Source organism: Nelumbo nucifera, chromosome 2, assembly GCF_055504915.1.
Source record: "Nelumbo nucifera cultivar China Antique chromosome 2, China Antique-T2T, whole genome shotgun sequence".
Taxonomy (NCBI): domain Eukaryota; kingdom Viridiplantae; phylum Streptophyta; class Magnoliopsida; order Proteales; family Nelumbonaceae; genus Nelumbo; species Nelumbo nucifera.
Genome location: NC_142650.1, coordinates 66,772,771 through 66,797,512, shown reverse-complemented (window position 1 = coordinate 66,797,512; position 24,742 = coordinate 66,772,771). Strand labels below are relative to the sequence as shown.

Below are 24,742 nucleotides of genomic sequence, written 5' to 3'. Positions count from 1 at the left end.
TTTACAAATAGCTAAGGCTCCGTTTGTTTGCGATACAAACGACAAATTGGGGTCGCGTTTGCGAACATTTGTTTGAAACCTAAAAAAATAATGATTATCAGAATAAAATGTATTTTCTGACACTTTTGTACTTTAAGAAAAGAGCATCATTGTACCTATTTTTTGGATATAATTTTGTATTTTTTTGATAATTAACTTTTTGACCAAAGTTAACACAATGGAGTATAAGATAGTTAGAGCATTTAATGATGAACCCACATTTTTGCACCGATTCCAAACAAACAAGATGAACATGAAAACGATTTAAAATATAAATCATGTTTACATTCATGAATTGAAAAATGGATAAATCATGTTTAAATCATGTTTACATTCATTCATAAATATGTGATGTACATATTTGCATTTACATTGCAACCAAACGCAGCCCAAAGTTTTTTCCTCGCAAGCAAAGGGGAAGCCATTTGCAAAGTTAGAAGCCGTTGCATTAAAGCCCTCCCCAACGGGGGCAATTCAACTCAGGCTTAAGCCCTTGCAAACGGGGTTGCAACCGCAGCAGGGAAGCTTTGCGGTTTGCAGTGTAAGAACCAGAATCTGAAACCACCGAGCACACACGGATCATTACCACCAACTGCTCTAACTTCCTGATTCCAGGTTCTAGTGCTTAGGACCTCAAAAAGAGTAGTCGTTAAGGGCTGTTTGAAAGTCACCCCAGCTTTTGATTCCTTAATAATTTCCATTCATGGCTTCTCCTGCTTCTTCATCGTCCAGTCGCATTGACGTGTTCTGGCATGAAGGGATGCTAAAGCATGATACTGGAGTCGGCGTCTTCGACACCGCGATGGACCCAGGTTTCCTCGATGTCTTGGAAAAGCACCCGGAGAACCCAGATAGAGTGAAAAACATGGTCTCTATCCTCAAAAGGGGTCCTATCTCTCCCTATATATCTTGGCATACCGGAAGACCTGCAGATATCTCTGATTTGCTCTCGTTCCATACACCAGGTGCTTCAATTTCCAGAGCTTTCCATCTTTTCTTTCCTTTTGCTTTTTTAAATTCAATCTGTTCGATTTTACCAATTCTGAATCATTGAACCCTACTGATTCATGATTGTCTGAACAAAACAAATAAGAGAATGGCAAATTTCTTTATTAAGACCTGTGTTTAATCTTCAGGGTACTTCATTTTCCTCGTTTCTGTTCTGTGGGATGATGAGAAACGAATTCTCATCTGCATGCTTGAATTAATGGGGCAAGAGCCTAATGTTGTTTGACACACTAACATCTCAGAGTACATAAAAGAGCTTGTTCAAGCGGATGAAGCTGGGGGGAAGATGATCTGTGAAGGGACTATCTTGAACCCTGGCTCTTGGGATGCTTCCCTTCTTGCTGCTGGTACTACACTAATGGCTATGAAGCACATACTGGATGGCCACGGGAAGATTGCTTATGCATTAGTTCGGCCTCCTGGTCACCATGCTCAGCCTGCTCAAGCCGATGGATACTGCTTCCTTAACAATGCTGGCATTGCAGTTCAATTGGCTTTAGATTCTGGTTGTGGAAAAGTTGCCGCCATTGACATTGATGTCCATTATGGCAATGGAACTGCAGAGGGGTTCTATCGCTCAGATAATGTTCTTACAATCTCTCTTCATATGAATCATGGTTCCTGGGGTCCATCCCATCCACAGCAAGGAACTGTTTATGAGCTCGGTGAAGATAAAGGATTTGGGTTTAATTTGAATATACCTCTGCCAAATGGGACTGGTGATAGGGGCTACGAGTATGCCATGAATAAATTGGTTGTCCCTGCTATTCAGAAGTTTAAGCCTGCTATTATGGTTATGGTTATCGGCCAAGATTCTAGTGCTGTAAGTTAAATCTATATTCTTATTACCCATTGATATTGTCGTCTTAATAAGTGATTTTATTGAAGGCACATCTTGATTTCAAATATTTGTGCATATAGATGGCTTTAGGAAAAACCCAACTTTGGGTAATTCAAGGATAAAACATTTCTTCATCTAGAGAAGGAATAGATAGATGCACCAGAAATGAATAAGAGGTAATTTATGAAGCCAAACTTATCCACGTGTATGTGATTTTTAAAGTTGAGTATGTGTGCTACTGTGCTTAAGCCATGCTACGGTACATGACAAAGACATGACATGAACAAGGTGTTGGCCAAGGAATTTACAATAAAACTTAAGTTTTCAACTATCGACACTGACATGGCACATGCTTAGAAATGTTCATCTGATTTAGTGCTTGAGGTGTATGCTTAAACTGTGCATAACAGAAACACGACATGGACAAGATGTTGGACAAATTTTTTCAACAATCAACATGGACATGGCAACTATTTAGTAATGTCCATCTAACTTAGTGCATTGTGATTGGGGGGCTCTAAAAATAAATGAACAAATCCAATGGAACCGCATTGGATTTGCACCAGTGGTGATCATGTTATTTTTTCGGTGTTTGAATTTTGATTAATTAGAGTTTTTAAGAGTCATTTTCTAGTTTGTTAGCTTTGTATGGATTGGGTTAGTCGTCTTACAAGGTCATGATAGGTAGAAGTGTATTTTTAGAGAGTTCTTAGAATTTTGGACAGGTGAAGCTGTAATCACATCACTTTCTGTAAGCCTATACTTTAGGGGTCATAAACTAACAACTTTCTATTTCACTTGATCTTGGTATCATTAGATAGGTTATTAGTGATGCACCCAATGAGACTAATATGTTGTAAGTATGATGTGTTTTGAAAGGATTATGACTGTTAATGGTCAAGTGTCAGTTGGCGACCAGGACAGGGTCTTTCTTTTTTTTTTTTTTTGAGTTGCAATAGATGTTATTTATTTATTTTTGATCAATAACAATCAGGTTTTAATACTATAGGTGATGGAAACCATATACATACAGAGGTCTTTTTAGAGATAAGGAGTCTTATCTCTACCCTCTTAATTTTCTTTTAATTTTACAACTGTGCCCAAAACATTTGTTCCCTCTCCACACCTTTCTTAGCTAGAGCATCTGCCAAGCTGTTGGCGGCTACATTTGGAACACATCGAATCCTTACCTCCATTATCTCTACTAGTCATCCACTTAAGCTTCTTTACCTCATTACTGTAGCACTATAAATCAGCCTCCATCTACCACCAATTTCAAATCTCCTTCAAGAATCAGCTTTTTCACATTCATTTCCTTTTTCCTTTGCACACCTTCCATTACCACCAAAACTTCAGCCCTTAGTGAACCACCTTCTCCATCCGGGCCTGAGAACAAAGCAACAATATTACCTTCCTCATCTCTAAAAACTCCTCCCACTCCTTAAGTGTCCGGGTTCCCCCTACTACTTCCATCAAAGTTGAGTTTTAAGAATCATCTGTTTGGTGGCATCCATCTCCTTCCGGGCCTGAGAACAAAGCAACAATATTAACTTCCTCATCTCTAAAAACTCCTCCCACTCCTTAAGTGCCCGGGTTCCCCCTACTACTTCCATCAAAGTTGAGTTTTAAGAATCATCTGTTTGGTGGCATCCATCTCTTGTGGACTGTAGTCTTTTTGGAGGAAGTGCTTGCCGCTTCTCTCCATTTTCTAGCGATATCATCTGTAGAGAAGGAAGAGAAAATCTCCATAGTCTTTACTCAATGAGCCACCCTAGTAGTAATGCACTCAATTATTGCTTCCTGACTCCTTTCTTTATCCTTGAAGATTCTTGTGTTTCTCTCTTCCCAAACTATCCAGATGACTGCAGCTTTTATGCTTCTCAATAAGATTCTTCCCCTCTTTTTATGCTTTTATTTGGTTTGTTTGATATTGGTTTAATGCCTTTTGAGCTTATAAATGTTTTTTTTTTTATCAGTGAGCTTACAAATGTTTTTGAAATAGATCTTTTTGAAGCTGGGTGAAGAGGAGTGCCAACTCATTTGCGGATGGGTTGGCCAAGCAAGGAGTGAATAGGGAGTGTTTTTTGGGCTAGCTTTTAATCTTTTCTCTTTGCACTCCCTTTGTTTTCTGTTTTTGGGGAGCCAAGATATTTTATCTTCCCTTTTGTATCCATATTGTTATTGATAAAAAAAAAAGATCTTTTTGAAACTCCTTGACTTTCTTTTGAAAGGACTGACTTGTCTACATGAAAATACCCTTTTTTGACACTAAATTTCCTTGAAACCTTTGTCCCACATTTCTTAATAAGAGAACCTTTTCATGGTAATGAATTGGTTCACTTTAGTTTTGCTCGTGCTTGTTTGAATATGTGGCATCTCTAGCAAGCTCTTTTGCAACAAGAGATCTCGCTGCAAGAGCACTTGTTAGTGCTATCAAGAAATGCGCAGAACCAGTTCTAAACAAGACCCTACAGGGCATGTAATAGCAGATCCAGAACCAACCCAATTATTAATTGGGACTATAGGGTTTGACCCAATAATATCCATTATAACTGACAACTATACTTTTAATTTGTAATTGGACAATAGTGCTACTAATTTCTTGAATGAACACATTTGGGTTTATATGGTTTAGGTTTTAATTGGTTTGGAACAACCAAAACTGATTCCCACCCAATTATAACAAGGAAATTATATCAAAACCCAGAACCCCCAATTATAATTGGGACACATAATACGGATCCAGATCCTATATAATTGGGTTGGTTCTGTTGGGTCTGCCTAATCCATTGATAGGTGTTATGATTCGGCCTGCCTTGGAGTTCTGTTTGTCTGAGATCAGTCACGTAGAAAGAGGTAGAAAGGTGGAAGAAAGAGAGAGAGAGAGTAAAGGAGAAAAGTCTGGTTCGAACTGGAAGTCAAAAAACCTACTCCCATTCGGCCAGACATGTGCTTTTATTATTAAAAATAGTGGAAAAGACATATGTGCCCTTATTTAAGTAAGGAGCACTGGTTCTAACATAACATTACAGATCAATAACCTTAATATAAGTATAAAGACAGAAATACCCTTACACTAACACTCCCCCTCAAGCTGGTGAGTATATATCATACAATCCCAGCTTGTTACATATGTAGTCCACTCTTCCCCGACTCAACCCTTTTGTAAATAAGTTTGCCCACTGGTTTCCTGTATTGACGTATGCAGTGTCTAGCACTCCATTCAGCACTTTCTCCCTCACAAAGTGACAGTCAACCTCAATGTGCTTGGTTCTTTCATGAAACACCGGATTAGAAGAAATATGAACTGCAGCCTGATTGTCACAATAAAGCTTCATTGGAGTATTGATGTTGTACCCTACCTCCTGTAGAAGGTTCCTTAGCCACATTAATTCACAAGCAATATGTGCCATAGTTCTATATTCTGCTTTTGCACTATTTCTTGCCACGACTGTCTGCTTCTTACTTTTCCATGTCACCAGGTTACTCCTAGAAAAGTGCAATAGCCTGTGGTAGATCGCCTATCAGACATAGAACCGGCCCAGTCAGCATCAGAATACCCTTCTATTTCAAGTTTTCCGCCACTTCTGTATATCAAACCACGACCCGGGGCCCCTTTCCAATACCTCACAATTCTCAGAACTGCATTCCAATGAGGAACCAGAGGTTTCTGCATGAACTGACTTACCACACTAACCACAAATGAAATGTCTGGCTGAGTAATGGTTAGGTAGTTCAGTTTACCTACAAGTCGCCGGTATCTGCCAGGGTCTTCAAACACTTCACTCATATCACTACTTAGCCTAGTATTTGTTTCCATAGGTGTTTCAGTTGGTTTAGCACCCAACAAGCCTGTTTCTTCCAGCAAATCAAGCACATATTTCCTCTGGCACAAATTAATACCATACTTAGATCTTGCTACCTCTATCCCCAAGAAATATTTCAGTTTACCAAGATCCTTTGTCTGGAAATGATCCTGTAGATAAGTCTTCAGCTTGTCAATGCCCATGTTATCATTCCCGGTAATAACAATATCATCTACATACACCACCAACAGTATTTTTCCTCCCGGAGAGTCATGACTGAATACGGAATGATCAACTTGGCACTATTTCATACCAAACTTCTTTACCACCTCACTGGACCTACCAAACCATGCTCGAGGAGACTGTTTAAGCCCATATATAGCCTTCTTTAGTCTGCATACCTTACCATCCTCCCCCTGAGCAACAAACCCGGGAGGTTGCTCCATGTAGACTTCCTTGAGTAAGTCACCATGCAAAAAGGCATTCTTGATATCAAGTTGATATAGCGGCCAATCAAACATAGCTACAAGAGAGATCACAACACGAACTGACCCTATCTTAGCAACTGGTGAGAAGGTCTCTATGTAGTCAATACCATAGGTTTGGGAGTACCCTTTTGCAACCAATCGCGCTTTCAGGCATTCAACACTACCATCAGGTAAATACTTAACTGTATAAACCCATCTACAACCGACAGCCTGCTTCCCAGGAGGAAGAACGGTGAGGTCCCAAGTATGATTATGATGAAGGGTTGAAAGTTCTTCTTCCATCGCATGGCACCACCCTGGAGAGGCAAGGGCTTCCTGGACATCCTTAGATACAACAACTGATGATAACAAAGTGACAAACTGGCGATGGGAGGCGGAAATGTGAGTAAGTGAAACATGATGAGAAATAGGATGAAGGGTGCAAGTGCATTTACCTTTCTGCAAGGCAATGGGAAGATCAAGATCAGATACTGAGTTCGGGTCTGGAGCCGGATTTGTCGACGGTGATGTAGCCGGAGTAGTAGCCAGTACACGTGGCCGATGTGTATACATTTGACGGATAGGTGGGCGTTCAGCAAGTGGTGGCACTGGAGGCAAGGACTTGGTCACGACTGGAACAAGAGGAAGGGGATCGGCAACTGGAAGTGGAAGAGGAGGAAGAAGCATCACCGGACCCCAAAAAGAATGGAGTAGACTCAAAGAAGGTGACATCAGCACACACAAAGGACTGTCGAGAACTAGGATGGTAACACATACCCTTTCTGGGTCCGAGAATAGCCAAGGAAGATGCACTTAAGAGAACGGGTGTCGAACTTGGGCCCAGATTATGGACGAAGCAGACACACCCAAATACCCGAGGAGAAAGAGGAAACAGAGACAAGGTGGGAAACAAGATCGTAAATGGAGAATGACCATCAAGGATGGATGTGGGCATCCGATTAATCAGAAAGCAAGAGGTAAACACCGCATCACTCTAAAAGGGTTTGGGAACATTCATGTGATGCATGAGGGATCGTGCTGTTTCCAAGAGATGGCGATTCTTTCTCTCAGCCACCCCATTTTGTTGTGGGGTGTAGGTACATGAGGTCTGATGTATAATGCCATGTTGATCCAAGTATTCTTGAAATGATGAAGATAAATATTCACGACCATTATTAGAACGAAAAATTTTAATGTGAATACCAAACTAATTACGAATCTCAGCATAAAATTTCTGAAAGATGGTAAACAATTCATTTCTTTCTTTCATTAGATAGAGCCACATCATCATTGAAAAATCATCTACAAAAATGACAAAATATCTATATCCATTATACGACATCACTTTATAAGGACCCCAAACATCGGAGTGAATCAAAGAAAAAGGACTCGACACACGGTTATCAACCCTAGGACTAAAGGGAACACGATGGTGTTTCCCAAACTGACACGACTCACAGTCCAAAACAGAAAGTTGACTCAAAGACGGAACCAAAGACTTCCAAACTTTCAGCGACGGACGACCAAATCGACAATGCCACTGGAGTGGAGAAAGAGATGACTGGAGAGCTGTTGAAGTTCTTCCACCACCGTCAAGGTAATACAGTCCACCAGCTTCATGCCCTCCACCAATTTTCATCCCCGTCTTGAGATCCTGAAAAACACACATAGAAGGATAAAAGGTAATGGAACAATTAAGTGACTTGGTCAGCTTACTAACAGACATAAGGTTAAAAGGCAATTTAGGAACATACAAAATTGAGGATAGGGATACAGGGTCTAGGTCAACATTACCAACACCACAAATTGAGGATGTGGAACCATTAGCAAGGGTGACAGATTGTGATGTTGAGCAATGAGAGAGGGAAGAAAACACACCTGGAGTTCCAGTCATGTGATCGGAGGCTCCAGAGTCAATGATCCAGGGATTGGGTGTGGATGCCAAACAAGCCATACCTGAGTATGCAAAAGTAGCTGTGTTCTGCTGTGACGTGGACTGGATAAACCTCTCATACTCATCACGAGGAACACTCACCATCTCCTTCACGGGACCATTTGTGGGTGTAGGAGGTATCTGATCAGATGAACGATTCTCCCGTCTAAAACTAGAACTGGTGTCACTAGTCACGACATGATTGGCCCAGGTTGAGGGTGGACCATGTAGATCATAAAAATAGTTAATGTCCATCCATACCACAATGAGTACACCTCTTTGGACCCAAGCCACGTCCTCTACCACGGGCTCCCCCTGAATCTCTACCTCCAGTACGACCACCACCACGGTTATAAGTAGGCCCACCACCGCCACTTCGACCATACACCGGACCACTACTACCACCACGACCACCACCACGATTCTCCCCAAGCTCCACCTCTAGCACCACGGCCTCTCGACACAGCAAAGGCTGATCTATCTGAGATATTAGAGTTCTAAGTAGATCCAATAGAAGTCCTCCGGAGTCGAGCAAATACCTTTTCTAAAGAAGGGAGAGCTGACCCTCCTAGTATCTGAGCCCGTACTGGTCAATATTCAGATTTCAGTCCCACCAAAAATCGAGTCACATCAAGCTGTTCTCTCTGTTGTTGCTGAATTTTGACATCAGAAGTGAGAGGGTGATAAACATTCAACTCATTACAGATGTTTCTCATATTGGCATAGTACTCCTCAAGACTCTGATTGCCCTGTTGCAGATTAAAGTATTCCTGATACAACTAATACACTCTGGTTGTATTGTCCTGACCCGAATACAATTTTTTAGCATGGTCCCACACATCTTTGGCAGTGTCAAGAAACATGAAATTTACACTAATCCTGGGTTCCATACTATTCCATAACCACGTGATAATCTGTGCATCCTCTTGCTCCCAGTCTTCATATTCGTGAGAGTCAGTGGAGGGTTTCTCCTCTCTTATGTGTTTTACCTTCTTCTTTGCCTTCAGAAAGACTTCGACAGATTTAGCCCAAGGCACATAATTCTCTCCATTCAGTTTAATGGAGGTCATTTGAACGTTCAGGTAGTCAGTAGGCACCATCACATTAGGTTTACTATCACTGTTATCTCCCATTCTGTTATCACCGATTCTGCACACTTGCTGAATTCTGTTATCACTGAATTCTGCACACTGCACTCGACTAGATCACAGTAGTCACATTGATTTCAGCACCTTTTTTTTTTTATTGCTGAGAATTGTACTCTTTACACCACAGACCCTACCCCTACGGCTACCTGAAATCTCACCACTATATGATCACAACTCTTCCTTCGAATCACCCAAAAACAGCATAAACCCTAGCACGCTACTGTCTGAAATCCCAGCATATGATCTGAAACGTACTTCCTATTTGATCCATAACAGAAAACATGCATAGAAATCTCTTACCTTATCACTGGAAGAACAACCACACGAGCAGAAAATCAGTCCCCACAAGACAGCCACTGCACCACACAAATCGGCCCTCTTCTCTTCATCGATTAGGGGAGGGCTTCTTAGAAACCACAGCAACCGACCACACAAGACACAACTGGAGGCATAGAAACCTCCAAGGGAAGAGGGCGATCACTCCTTTTCAGCCCTTTCCCTTATCTTCACTTGATAACAGGAAAATCAAGAGAAAACCCTAGATTGGGTGTGCAGAGAACAGAAATCTAGGCAGATTCGAGTTGCTTAGTTTGGCTCTGATACCATGTTATGATTCGGCCTGCCTTGGAGTTCTGTTTGTCTGAGATCAGTTACGTAGAAAGAGGTAGAAAGGTGGAAGAAAGAGAGAGAGAAAAGGAGAAAAGTCTGGTTCGAACTGGAAGCCACTACTCCCATTCGGCCAGACATGTGCTTTTATTATTAAAAATAGTGGAAAAGACATATGTGCCCTTATTTAAGTAAGGAGCACTGGTTCTAACATAACATTACAGATCAGCAACCTTAATATAAGTATAAAGACAGAAATACCCCTACACTAACAATAGGCAATGAAGACCACACACATACACACACATACCTGGATATAGCTTTTGGTTATGATTCTACAGCATCCCTGTCAACCCATTCTATGGGCTTGGAATTTTGAGTACCTCATGGAAAGTGTAGAACAATATATCATTTGAAGACAAGTCCGACAACTTTCTTTGGCATTCAAGAAGTGGAACTTCTCTTGTTCAATCTGCAATTTCTAGCATAAAATAATCAAGTCTATTTAGCTGGAATAGGGTCTTAGCTACATACTTGGCATTAATCTTTGGCAGGCTTCAACTATCTTCAAGAAATTAATGAAAGCATTTTCTTGGAAGACTCAAATACTCAATTTAATCAAGTCAGAAATTGATTATTTTTTGGAGTTGGTTAAAAACACTTGTTTTCCAACATTCCAACCATTCCAACTATGATTTGTTTTGCTGACCTTGAATGGGTGGAAGTATGGAATAGGGCTTTCATGGAAGTTATTTGGAATACTAGTAATAGGGGTTTTGGAATTTCGGAGTTTTTACATTCAAAAACTATAATGCAAGGTGAATGGCATATATGACACTTTTATATTGGAAAATGGCAAGAGTCCAACTGAATCATGTGAGTGGGAGAAATTAAATCAGAAAAGCTGTTGGCAGATCTAGGGTCCATCTGAATGATCAGTTCATGTTGGTTCTCAATGCTTAACTTCCCTTATCAAGTGCCTTACGAGTCAGGGGCCTTCTGCCCTTGAGGGTAATCATCTAACAACCTGTCAATCTACTTCGACAATCAAGTTAGTCCAATACAATGAGTAGGCCAATTTTAATCTCTTTAGGAGGGCAAGCACTTCAGCCCCCAAAAAGGCCCCATCACCTGCTGTACCTGAATAACTAAGCATGACACTTCCTGCCTAATTTATAAAACACTTCCAACTGCTATTGTGAAGAGAAAATTTCTTCATAATGCCATGATAATTGTGGTGGTAAAAATTTTTTATCCATGAAAAGTTAGTGCAGGCTGGGCTGCTTTCTTTACTCCAGGGATTGAGGTATGCAGTTTCATTGAGGTGTTGGAGATTGAAGGAGACTCTAAGGTAGGGTGGAAGAGGGAAGAGATATCTAGCCCTTGGATGTTCATTCATTCTATTAGAGAGGTGCGAGTTTTGACTTGCAGCATAACCACCTTATTTAGATGGGTCCAAGGACTGGAAACTCTTTTACGAGAGACATTTAATAGAGGGGGAGATAACAGGTAATATTGTATTATCAGTGTTGCATGGACTCTCCTAGATGGATGAAGTATCCATGTTGGAAAACCACCAGACTCGAACACTCCATGGATTTTTAAGGAACACTTCAATTTGTCATTTTTTCTCTCTCCTTTTAGACACAAACGAACAGTTAATTTACACATTGAATGTTGGTGAGATGTTTCCTATTATTAGTTGCTGTTTTATGTTTCTTTTATTTGTTCTGTTAGTGTCTTATAGCTTCTGTGTAGTGCTCTATTTTTATTTCATATTCGGAACAGGTGTAGAATGGTCTTTGTACAGCATCATTATTTTAATATAAATAGATGAACAGGGGGCAGGAGTACACTCTTTTGCTTCCCTCTCATTATTTTTCTCATTCTTCTCTCCTCTTCTTCACTCTCTTTTTCCTACTTTTTTTCTTTTGATTTGTTGACTTAGAAATATTGTTTTGAGCTGGTAATACTTGACAAGTAATGTCATGAATCCTTCTTGTATGAGTGGAGAGATAATATGGAGGTGTACTAGAGTGGCAGTGTTTTGAACCATATGGGAAGAGAATGCTCAGATCTTCAAGGAAAAGGAATGGAGCAAGGAAGCAATAAAAGAAAATGTAACAACAAAAGTAGTACATTGGATGAAGACCATGCACATGTTTCCCTCTTTTTCATTGATGACATCATAAGGGGATGGAAATGGGTGGCAAATTTTTCAACAAGGTCTGTCATTAAAGCTGAATGGAGGCATGCAAGACTGAATCAAGAATTTTGGTGGGTGTAGTATGGGAAACCCATGATTATCAGGGGTTGGAGTAACAAGAAATGTGCAAGGTGATATTCTAGCCATTTGTTCAGGGCTGATTGGAGTTGGACAAGGAGACTTAGATGGATGCCAAGATCAGCAAACTCATTGGCTGGTCCTTTGTCAAAACAAGGAGTAAACATGGATCAATTTTTCTGGGATTAGATGTAAATAAAGATGATTTGGTGGCAGAATGCCAGACTAATCATGGGTTGTATACTTTGTATGTACACTTAACCTTTTATTACCTTAACAAAAGTCACTGTTTTCTATAAAAAATGTATACATAGAGTGCCATTTTCCTACAGATGTTATTAACAAAGATAATCTCTTAAAAAATTTTGCTACAAAATGTTAAAGTTCAACAACGTATGGAGTATATTAATAATTTGTACTTGTTAATTGACATGTCTGTGAATCCTCATTTTTTTGTTCCTCCAAGTCAGACTCTCAGGCACATATTGGGTTCTGATTTCATGTCCATGTAACAATGGCTTTTATGCAAAATTCTTTAGTACCCATAGACAAGTGAGACAATATAGGAGACAGAATTAAAGTGAGATAGCAAGAGAATGACTGGTTCCATAATTTGCATTTTGTAAAGAGTTCATTTATTTCTATGCATTTTTCTGTTTTTGCAGGGAAGGTAGCAGCCAAGTTTGAGTGCCAATGTTTGGAAGAAATCCCAATGATTTTTCATTCAACTGAATATTTTATCATATATCTTTAAAGAAAAGTTTAGGGGGGGGGGGTAGATGGGGGGATTTTCACATTATTCTTCCTTTCCTAGGAAGAGCATACTCCCTCACAAAAGTGATTTTGGTGGAACCCCAACTCCAGGGTTTTTTAGTCATGATGGCAGTTAGATGTAGCAAAAATGTTGTCTCAGACATGAGGAAAACCATAGTTGATTTTTATGGAAATTCATTGGTTGGATGACAAATGAAAGAGTTCATTTGATAACAGCTGAAGTTGCTGAATTGAATGGCTTATTGGTTTGCGTTTTAGTGGATAAAATAATTAAATCATAAAACATTCAAGGGTACAGTACACTAGTCAACTTCAGCTTCAGCCACTAAGGAAAAAGTAATAAGCTTTTCAGTTTAGCTATTTCGGCTGTTATCAAACGGCCCCTAAGGGCTGTGATTGTGCTGAAGGATTGAGCCACATAATGTGAATATGTAATAGGTACCCATGTTTCATCTAATCCTTGGCTGAAGCCTTTCTAGCCTTCAAGAATGCTCCTGTAGGCCTGTAATGCCAGTGAATACCCCCTTTATCATTAGGAGATAAATATGTCCTTGAGAAACTTAGCTTGGCCATATGTTTCAGAAGACTTGCTTGTTGAAGTTGAGTTAGCCATGAAGCTAGATTTTTCATATCGACTTTGTTGACCATAGTCAAGTGTCTTAATTCTCATCTAATTATCATGCAGAGCGCTAATCAGCCAATGTCCAGCCAGCCAAGTATAATTATCTTCCTTTTCTTCATATCCTGTTTGTCCACTTAGACCTCAGTTTCCCTCATTTAATGGAGATATGCAGATCTAACTTGAATCATTTTTTTTTTTTTTTATGTTATGTTAGTAGAAATTGTGGCAAAAAGTAAATTTCTTTGCTTCTCAAGACCTCTAGTTTTCTTCCCTTTCCAGCTTCTTGGTAAAACCTTCCAATTCCACGAAAGTAGAGCCTATCTTATACTTGATCTTTGAAACCCTTCTTGGATGTTCTCTATAATTATGCTCCATTTCTCTTTCATTAAGTTCATTTATTATCACTGATGTTGAAGGCAAAGGATGCTCATGCACTATCTTAGAGTTACTCTAGTAATTTCTTTTTTTCAGTTTGATCCCAATGGAAGGCAGTGCTTGACAATGACAGGCTATCGAGAAATGGGAAGGAAAGTGCGAAAACTAGCTGATGAGCATTGTGATGGGCGCCTCCTGATTGTGCAGGAAGGTGGATACCATGTTACATACTCCGCATACTGTCTTCATGCAACCCTTGAAGGTGTTCTTAACATCCCATCTCCTTTATTGTTGGATCCCATTGCTTATTATCCAGAAGATGAAGCCCTGGCTGTCAAAGTTGTTGACTCCATCAAGCGATACTGGAAGGACTCTGTACCACTCTTTGGAGAAGAGTCATGAAGATGTAGGAGGTACTTCACTCTCAAATTGGTAGTTTTCTTAATATGATTGTTTATAACTGTTCTTCAAATTGTAAAGGGTATGGGCAAGGGCTTAAATATTATATTTTATGTTGGTTATATTGTAGTTCAACGTTGAATATAGACACAAAAGGAGATGCACGTGTATGTAGATCAGGACGTGTGATGGGATTTGTCAAGGAGATCTTATTCATTATTTTATTATACTAAATGATGCAACCATCCAATCTAAAGTTGGACTATTGTCTAATTCATTCCACCACCCAAGAGACTAATCGATTTGGAATCAACTCATAATTAGTGCAAAAGATGGTTTAGTTTGAGCAAATCTTCTTGACCGAGTCTAGCTAATAGTTTATTGATCATACAATAGTCAGAAATGAAAAATATTACTAGTCGCTATTTCAGGGCGTGTTTGCCAAGATACTACAATTTTGTGTATTGGGAACATCTTCCCATGAATGACAACAAACAAGTATGGGAGAATTTCTCGATGTGTGGCTGCCTTGTGGGTAGGTCGTAGCAGATCCAACTGTGTTTGCCAATGTGTGTGATTTTGTTTTGGAAAACAAAAAACTGTTAAATCAGCAAAATCATACGCATCTATGGCAGTTGAAATTGGGCCTTGATGGGGTGAGTGCTATGTTGGGCTGATCTGGGGCAAGATGTGGTGATTTGTACAGAATGTCTTTAAGCACCCAGAGGAGATTTGAGAGGTGAATGAGACATTATGCTAATTCCAAAGAAAGGTGATGTTAAACATGTAAATAATTTCTGGTCTATTGATCTTAGCAATGTACTCAAGAAGTAGTTGCTAAGATTCTCACCAATAGATTGAATAAGTTGCTTCCCTGACTAATCTCACCTTATTGATCGGCATTTACACCGGGTCATCAAATCCTTAACAACAAGGTGATTGCTTCCAAGGTGGCTCATTCTCTACGGAAGAAGAGAGGTAACTTTGGTAATTTTATTTTAAAAGTCGATAATATGGAATAGGAGTTTTTGCAGATTTTGCAACTACATGGTTTCTCTTCTTTTTGTCACCTAATTGACCAATGTTTTGTTCACTGTATCTTTCTCCATTTTGTCCTTCAAAAGGACCAAAACAAGGGTGTTTCTAGGTATTGATGTATTATCTAAGATACCCTCAAAGCTCTCTGATGGCAATTAAATTGGGGAGGATTGTTATTGTCTTTTTTTTTTCTGTTTGTTTTTTAAAGAAGATAACAAATTTCGTTCAAAAAAAGAGGAAGGGATGTACAAGACCTTCCCAACAAAAAAACAAATGACAAAAGCCCACTAGTTACTTGGCATTATATTAACACTATACAAACAGTCCCTTCCCAACCCAGATTTTTCTAGAAAGTCAGTTGGTTTATCTCTCAGGGTATCCATCTGAAGCTACAGCGCAAGCAAGAGGAAATCTCACAAATTTCTGCCAAAAGATGAGTGAACTTCAAGGTCCAAAAGCCTGTCTAGAGACCCAAGTTATGACATTCCTTCAATCCCCTTCCACTGCAATTAAGCTAAGGTGCTGCTTATTGGCAATTCGAAGGCCTTCAAGAAGAATCTCTTCTTCGGCAGCATCATCTGCCTCGGAGGGACCACTATGCACCCAAACTAAGTCCTAATTTTGTTAAGTTTAAGAAATGGTTAGTCTTAATCATCTACTTTTATTGATGATATTTGTCTTTGGTAGAAGTTCACATGAAGAACTTTCTATCATTGGGGACTCTTGCTACATTTTTCTTGTGATCGGGGCAAAATATTGTGGGAACTGGGAAGTCTTCTAATGTTCAACCCAACACCCATCAAAGAATCCGGAAGTTGCTAACTAATTTGTGAGTATGAGGAAGAAAACGGAAAGATGGTTGGGGTCTGGTTTCACCTCAAATAAGATCTTGTAAGGAAGAATGGGACAATACAGTAGAAAAAATGAAGCATATGTTGGGGGCTGGAAGAGAATGAACATCTCTCACATGCCCCGGAAAGTCCTCTTAAAAGGTACACTTGAACCTATTCCTTCATTCTACGTGGCTACTAATACCCCCCCCGTTATACACAGCTTAGAGAGCAGTAGACATGGGGTCGCCAATGAGAAGGGTGGATAGGATTTTTGGGCTGTGTAGCTTAAGAATTTGTCACTTATTATGAAGTTATTGTAGCCTTTTGTTATGGTCTCCATCAGACCATCACAACTCTGCACTGAGGTTTTACATTCTGAGTACCTAAAGATAAAGTCCTGCCACAACCCGGACAAGCTGAGCTGGGAGGACGAGGTGATGCATCAAGCGGGACCTGTAATAAGATAAAGTCAGAGGTCCCAAAATAATTCCTCAAAGAATGTACTTAGAAGGTTGAGCTTGTTCCTGGGGCGTGTGATCAGTGATGTTTTGTCGAAGAGGCCGAGATCCGAAGTCTTTGAATGCGTCTGTGTTCCTCAGCACGGGATGGTTGTCAAGAGCGCGTGGGGTGCTGCGTGCTCCACTCTCCACTCTCATTTGGAGTCTTTGCTGGACAGTGCGATCACCAATTCTGACATGGCGCTCCTTGTCACTGATGTGGCTAAAGACATCAGACCACGTATCAGTTCCCGTGTGGTCAGTAGGAGAGGCTGGGGTACGGCCCTAACATATACCTTTGCCATGGCCCATGGAGGATTTGCTGGTTCAGAGTCTTAGGATTGAAACGCCACATGGATATATCATTACTAACTTGGCCTATAAAGACAATTTTGGCGGTTTAAGCATTTTTCATCCTAAAGTTAAATATTTTATTTGGCAATGCATCAAGGTATCACGGTAAAATACCAAATGCAGATTTTTGAATTTCACTATAGATCTATAAACATTCAAAATGTCAAAAATCCCACTCTATACACCTTGATATCAATACATACCTACCCCAACTGTATTTTAGGCTTCTTGGGCGGTTGAACCATCATTCTTCCTTATCATTATACCTACTACAGAATGTTAGCTCATCATCACCATTGACCTAGTGGTAGATTGTGCCTAGGAATGGCCTCATCTCCCATCACAGGTGACGTGGCCTCATCTCCCATCACATATAACTCTATGATATACAGAAAATAAAGATTGTGGTTTTAACCGTTAAATCCATCCTAAAAATCTTAGGGCTTGAATAAATTCTGACCGTGGATTGATGAACATACCATATCTGCACCCAATTCATTCTTTTCCGGTGTCATAATGCACTCTCTGACTACGTAGTAATTGCTCATCCTATAAATTAATCATTTTTAATTTCTTTCACTTTTAAACCAACACTCTAGAAGTCTGAATTACATACAGTTCAGATTGTTTTTCGCTTCTTCCCTTGCAGAAACCATAACCAAAGCACCCATGGCTTCAACCCATGATGATGCAAAATCCATTAATGTCCAAGACAAAGAGGAAGAAAATTTTGCCTTCGCCATGCGATTGGCCAGAGCTTCTGTGCTTCCCATGGTGTTGAAAGCAGCAATAGAGCTCGACGTGCTCGAGATCATATCTTCAGCTGGCCCTGATGCATATCTCTCGCCTTCAGAGATCGCATCACAACTGCAGACATACAACCCAGATGCGTCAACCATGATCGACCGTATGCTGCGTCTCCTTGCTTCTTGTTCTGTTCTGAACTGCTCTCTTGTCAAACGTGAGAATGGTCAAGTAGAAAGGTGCTATGGCTTGGCACCCGTCTGCAAATTCCTCACCCGGAACCAGGATGGAGTCTCGATTGCCCCTTTGCTTCTACTGCTTCAGGACAAAGTCTTTATGGATAGTTGGTATGAAATCCATCCTAGCTTTATGTTTGGTTTGATAGAATATAAGATGCTCTGAACTTTTTGGTTGATCATTGATGTCTTTGTTTGGATTGGGGTGTGTAGCCTATATTACATATTATGTTTCCAGAAGACGTTTAACCATCTCATTTGATTTTGTGCTTGAAATTCTCAGTGCACGTACAATTGTCATTTACTTGCACTTGCTACATAAAAAGCCAAACCTTTTTTCAATTCAACTGAGTTTCACTTCGCAGTACACAATTTTCTAAACATAGCCTCAAAGACGAGTTCGGATCTGCTGAAAATATTATATATAAACACCAACCCAACTATTATTCTACCACATACACATCTTATTTCCAGCAGATCGGGAATCCTCAAAAGCCCACTACTGATATGTTTTTCATATGGAGTGTTGATGGTGTGTGATCTCTGGAAGTTTCTAGTTGGAGGGCAGTTTGGACGTCAGTCTGCTTTGCTGGTTAGTCCAACTGCAAGAGAATGGATGCTCAAAGGACCTTACCCAGTGTGGTCGCTCTGATTTTTAAATCAATATATCATAGTGCGAGCTGAATGCTTGTATGCTAGTGAGTTAGAGAGCAAATAATCGCACGTACCTTGTGTCATTGGGATAGATGCCCTTATATAGGTGAATTGCCGTAGGTCTCACGAAACATCTCCGAGATTCTCGGCCTGTACTGTTAGGAAACCATTCCGCACCAAGAGGTGGACTTCGTGATAGCCGATAAGGCTTATCGAGTCCATCCGATCCGGGTGGGGTATGGATAAGATCTACAGACGTGTGGCGTGATCCCAAAGAGCTTGGAAACAACTTGATAGCTTCTAGAAGATGGCTATGTGTCACCTTAGTAGGTAGGGCCATCACGAGTTGCTCGGACCTCGGTCCTGGCCGAGGTACCCGAGGTGACCTGGCTTGTTGAGGTGACAAAAAGTGCTGAGTCAATGTCTAGTCAGCTGGTCGCGTCCATATGTCTGCTCATTAGTAGGTCGAGCCAAATCACCCCTCATCAAGTGTTTTAGTCTGCATTTGCTTGCGATGCAAATTTTGATCGGGTGTAAATTTTGTATCTAAATTTATTTTGGTTTGTTTGTAATTATGATTTGCATTCTTATCAGTTGATACAAAGTTTTTTGTCTCTTTTGCGTTGATGTAAAATTTACACCACCATCCTCCTATCTCAAGTCTTTTCATATAACCTTGCATAATATCTTACCTTCCTTCCTTCCCCTAGAGGGGAAACACGCCCCACAAAGTCACCAAAACAAATAAAAGCTAAATTTTTAGGAAGAAAACAAAGATTAAGAAAAAGAACACCATTAGAATGAGCCTTGTTCACCAGCCAATCCGCCTCTTGGTTCGCCTCCCGATACACATGTTTGTCTGTAGCAAATTCTACCTTCCAGCTTCTCCTTCATCTGCAAGCAGCCTGAGATAATGTTCCTTAGATTCCTTCACCTGCAAGCAAATTCTGTCTTCATTGTCTTTCATTTAAAGTGAAGGTCACTTTCTTTTACTTCCTATTTTATTTCTCACAAATAAATAAGACAAAATCAATACCTGAAGCAAAAAAGAAATCCAAAATTTATACTTAGCCCTTTTGCATTCCCATGCATTTTACACCACTCCAAATGAAATTTATACTTATGCTCTATTTTTGTGGCCCAAAATTTCTTATTTTTGCTATATAAATTGCGTCAGGGGCTCAATAACAGTTAATGTTTTTGTAGGTATCATTTGAGAGATACTGTTATTCAAGGTGGGATTCCTTTTAATAAAGCCCATGGGATGTCTGCTTTTGAATACCCTAGAATAGATTCTCGGTTCAACAAAGTTTTCAATAAGGCAATGTCAGATGCCACAGTTATAGTCACGAACAAGATTCTTGAAACATACAAGGGATTTGAAGGTCTCAAAGTGGTGGTTGATGTTGGAGGTGGAATTGGAGTTGCACTTAACTTAATCACATCTAAGTATCCTCAAATTAAGGGTATTAATTTCGATTTGCCTCATGTTGTGGCAGGTGCATCATCTTATCCTGGTATGATTTATCTTTTTTTTTTTGCATTATTATTATTATTATTATTATTTGCATCCATGTTTTTGGTATTTTTTGTAAAAAATTATGATTATTTGGCAGGTGTGGAACATGTTGGAGGGGATATGTTTGAAAGTGTCCCACAGGGAGATGCCATTTTTATGAAGGTAGGTTCTTTTTTCCATCAAATAATTCCTTATAAGCATTTTTGGACTGAAGCATCATATCAATTTTACTTGAACTATAAATGATGAATCAGTTTTTAGAAAACCAAGTTAAGAGTTTCAAAAAGAACAAAAATACAAGTTTCTAATTCATTTCACATGAATTTATATTTAGAATGGGATAATTTAAAAACTAAGGGTCCATTTGGTTTGTAATCAGAATAGTCTATTCCCATAGCCTGTTTGGTTTAGACAGGAATGGGAATGAGAATTGAAATCAGCAAGAATGGAATTTCATTCCCAAGAGAGGGGCAAGGAATGGTCATTCCCTCAAATGGAGGAATATCATTCCAGGAGAAATGGAAATGGGATTCTAATTCTGCCCAACCAAACAGTCAGAATTGGAATGGCTCATTCCGATTCCAATTCCCAATCCCTACTCATGCGAACCAAACGGGGCCTAAAATTTACATGCCTGTATGCTATAATTCACAAGTTAATTTCCAATGACTCAAGTTGTTCTATTACAATTTATAATTTGGTTTAGTACAATCAGGAAGCATTTTTAATTGAGTTATTGTTCATATACCAAAATAAATTTGGCTAGTAAACTGGTTATTTTCAATTGTAATCAAAGGGTATGATTTGAATTATTCAATTGGTTAAAGGGTTTCTTTTCCTTTCTTAAACATTTGTAGCTCATACTTCATGATTGGAGTGATGAACATTGTTTGAAGCTATTAAAGAACTGTTGGAAAGCTCTTCCAAAGTCTGGAAAGATTATCATTGTGGAATTGATTCTTCCAGATCCAGAGGCTCCTGATGAGATTAAAATGTTCTCTGACACTACCTTCACAGATTTAATAATGTTAGCTCAAAATCCCGGAGGAAAAGAGAGGTCATACAAAGAATTTGAGGCTCTGGCAATGAGCTCTGCATTTTCAAGTTGTGAAATGGTTTGTAGGGCTTATAATTATCGTGTTTTAGAGTTCTGCAAATGATAAGATTGTTTGTTTTGCAAAAGCTTGTGTTTGTGTGTCATGGAATCCAAATTTTACAACTGAATTCGGATTTAAGGGATGTTAAAGGAATCCAAATATTAGAGAACTGAATCGATTCAGATAAAGGGATGTCCGAACTGAATTTAATGTGCTTTCAACTTTATTCCTAGAGTAATTTCTTAAATTATTGGTGCTTAAATCATTCTTACTACTTGTACCCATCTATTTTGGTGTACCTCTAGTTTTTTTAGTCCTCTAAATTGCAACAAATCATTTCTTCTAAGTGTTGTTGATGGTCTTCTGTAACCAAGCCATTGCTCTACTTCCTTTTATTTTATCACCTATTGAGCTCCTCAAATCCTATACTTTCCATTTTTCTCTACTCATCCATCTCAGACCAGTGTTTCTACAAATGTTTTTGAAAGGTAAAAATACTCAATTGTCTGAGTTCAAATTCAAAAATCCATTGCGACTAAACTGAATTTTATCTATAAATCTAGTTTTTTATATAATTAGATTCAATCTAAGTCCACTTAAACTTGATCTATCTAAGATTCATGGGATAAAAATATTATGCATATGCATATACTATCAAATTTGTTAGAGAATAAAAACCTATTTAGAGATCTCATCTAACAACTTAAGCTTTTAGATTGAATGGTTCTTTAACATGGTGTGACAATACCGACTGAACCTTTCAAGGGAGCATTATGTCGCAGCTCTTAACATGTTTCCCCCATTGTAGGTTTGTCAAAGCTCCATTGTGTCTTGGTTTGTCCCCATTGCAACACTACAACCTCGCCTCACACTCATGTTCTAGCCATGCAAACCTCATCACACGATCCTAACTCAATACTTAGGCATTTCAAAGATGACTTCTAGAAGGGGGAGTAGCGGTACTTGTGCTCACATACAAACTCTAGGAAGAAGTGAGAACTTTAGTACCTATGTAATCGTATGGGCACTTGGAAAAACTCTAACGCACTTGGTAGTTTTGGATAGGGATGCAAATGAATCGGATCAGATTTGAATAAAGGTATATCCGAATCCGATCCAACATTGTTCATGGTGGATCTGATCTGACCTGATATGAAGATCCGATTGGATCTGATAGGCCTCAATCTGAATTCGAATCCTATTGGTAAGATGGATCTAAAAGTTTGATCCGATCCAATTTGTTTTCTTTAAAAATTAATAAATTATTAAAAGAAAAATAAAATATACCAATTTAAATAAAGAAAAAACAAAAAATAAGTTTTTTTTAATAATTTTCATCATATGTATACATGTTTTTTATAAGAATAAATAATATAACAAATTTATAAAAATACAATATAAATAAATAAATAATATATATGTATTATATATATTTATATAAATAAATATATAACATATATTGGATCGGATCTTCTCGGATTGGATAGGGGTGATTCAAATCTAATATGATTTCTGATCAAATCTTATTATCTGATCCAAAAATCCGAATAAGGGTGATCCAAATTCCACCAAATAGGATCAGATTGGATCATGATCAATCCATTTGCACCCCTAGTTTCAGATCCAACAAACCAGAGGTAACTTCCCCAAAGCAAAAAAGTTCCCCCCCTTTCCCTAAGGCAATCTCTATAAATAGGGGATCTTTGAGAATCCCCACATGAAACTCTACCTTAAACTTTGTATATGTTTGGCATCGATGTTCCAAAGAAAGCGGTGTTGTATATAGGTGGGTTGGAAGCTCCATTTTCTGAGAAAATGATGTCTTTCTTTTTTTTTTTTTGAAATGTTGTTGCTAGATAGGATGTTTCCTGGAGCAACACCACCTTTTGTTTGGTACTAGTACTGTTCCATATCTGTTTTCAGCATTGATACCCATTATAGGAAGTCTACGTCAGTGTTACATCATGTCCTCATTGGCAGCAATTGGCTCCAAATTGAGAAAATGTCGAATTCAGTATTACTCCAAACAATGCCTTCTCGATTTCTAAGGTGTCTTGGAGTACCATTTTTTATAGACAAACAGTTTCAAACATGTTACCATTTTTTGGAGCACCAATTTTTCTAACGTGACACTGATGTGTCACTGTTTTTTGGAGCAACGACATCGATGCCAAACACCGCCTTTGTATAAAGTGTAAACTCTGCTAGTTTGATACCTTAGTTCTCTTATTCTTGTTCTCAGCCTCTTAGAGACATCATAATTGCCATCTACCGTCCCTCAAGTAGATATCCCTAGCCATCCATGCTTCCCGCGAATGGACAAGAAATCTATTTGTAATCTTGAATCACTTGCAGATGTACATAAATAGAATGGTTGTAAGTCCAGATTTCCTATTCCCTTTTCCTATCCACTCTCTACCTGCAGTGAATTGGAGTAACACATCTCTCGATTCATAATAGAGATCTGTGGCTCCAACTCACGTTGGGTAGAAAATAGATAGAAAAAGTGAGTAGAAAATCCCGAATGAATGGCTGTAGATGTATGAGTTTTTCTTGTTTGCATTGGGATCGAACGGTTGATGAATAGTATCATCCATTTAGTGTTACAGTATCCAAAATCACAATAAGCAGTAAACCATCCCTCACTCCAAAATATCAATTTGCTAGTAACCGAAAATGCAAAGAAAGTACAAAATAAATGTGACAAGATGCTTCTAATCAATTCCTTCCCTAATCATGTTTTCTCCACCGCCTTTATTAAGAAGCCAACTTGAAGGCTTACCTACCATTCATAGTGATCCTAAGCGGCCATTTAATGCTTACCCAATTAATAAGCCATCTTGATGGCACTTAATCACTTCATTATATTAATGGCTACTTTTCAATTTTAATGTTGTTAATTAATCAAAATATTTAATGAATTTATATTATATATCAAAGTGTAGATGCAAAGATTTTTTTGAACTAAAATTATTCTCTATTTTGTTGTTTGAAAAATGGTATAAAAGTTATTTTATTACAGTTTAAATAGCTAATAAAATGGCCATATTTGTATATTTAATCCATCTCTAATTGTAAGGGTTAAAAATGTAACTTCAATTATTATTTTCCACCTCATTTAATCCCCTCTCATCAAATTTTACACTTAAGGTATTAAATCCCCTTTTTTATTATTAAATCATGTATTTTTTAAGTTATTTTTGGCTAATAAATACTACTAATTAGATTTATGTCAATATTTTTAACAATATAAACTCATATGTTTTAAAACTATCTCAAAAACAAAACCATTCTTTATCCAAGTGGTGGCGAAGCAATTCAACCATCAGAATCAAATTTATCAACTTATGAAATCATAACTAGGTAATACAATTTTTGAAATATAAATAAATATAAAAATTTTAAAAGTGCAAAAAAAATTAGACACATTTATGATATTTTTATTGATCAAATTAAAAAAATAAGTGT

The 24,742-nt window shown here is 38.6% G+C and overlaps 2 protein-coding genes across 4 annotated transcripts; both read left to right on the top strand.

The window, feature by feature from the left end:
• The first annotated feature begins 439 nt into the window (after nt 1–439).
• On the top strand, nt 440–14,558 carry HDA08 (histone deacetylase 8). Of its 2 annotated transcripts, XM_010264704.3 has the most exons (4): nt 440–1,004; nt 1,290–1,870; nt 14,000–14,316; nt 14,433–14,558. In XM_010264704.3, the coding sequence occupies exons 1-3, from the start codon at nt 743–745 to the stop codon at nt 14,303–14,305; spliced, it is 1,149 nt and encodes a 382-aa protein (XP_010263006.1). In that variant the 5' UTR covers nt 440–742; the 3' UTR covers nt 14,306–14,316; nt 14,433–14,558. The 2 variants fall into 2 exon arrangements, with proteins under 2 accessions (XP_010263006.1, XP_010263005.1); XM_010264703.3 differs by having other exon boundaries at nt 442–1,004; nt 14,000–14,558.
• Nucleotides 14,559–17,519: 2,961 nt separating this feature from the next.
• LOC104601399 (caffeic acid 3-O-methyltransferase-like) lies at nt 17,520–21,462 on the top strand. Of its 2 annotated transcripts, none has more exons than XM_088896938.1 (4): nt 17,520–18,115; nt 19,865–20,157; nt 20,275–20,339; nt 21,035–21,462. In XM_088896938.1, the coding sequence occupies exons 1-4, from the start codon at nt 17,694–17,696 to the stop codon at nt 21,335–21,337; spliced, it is 1,083 nt and encodes a 360-aa protein (XP_088753064.1). In that variant the 5' UTR covers nt 17,520–17,693; the 3' UTR covers nt 21,338–21,462. The 2 variants fall into 2 exon arrangements, with proteins under 2 accessions (XP_088753064.1, XP_010263004.1); XM_010264702.2 differs by having other exon boundaries at nt 17,524–18,115; nt 19,865–20,175.
• The last annotated feature ends 3,280 nt before the right edge of the window (nt 21,463–24,742 follow it).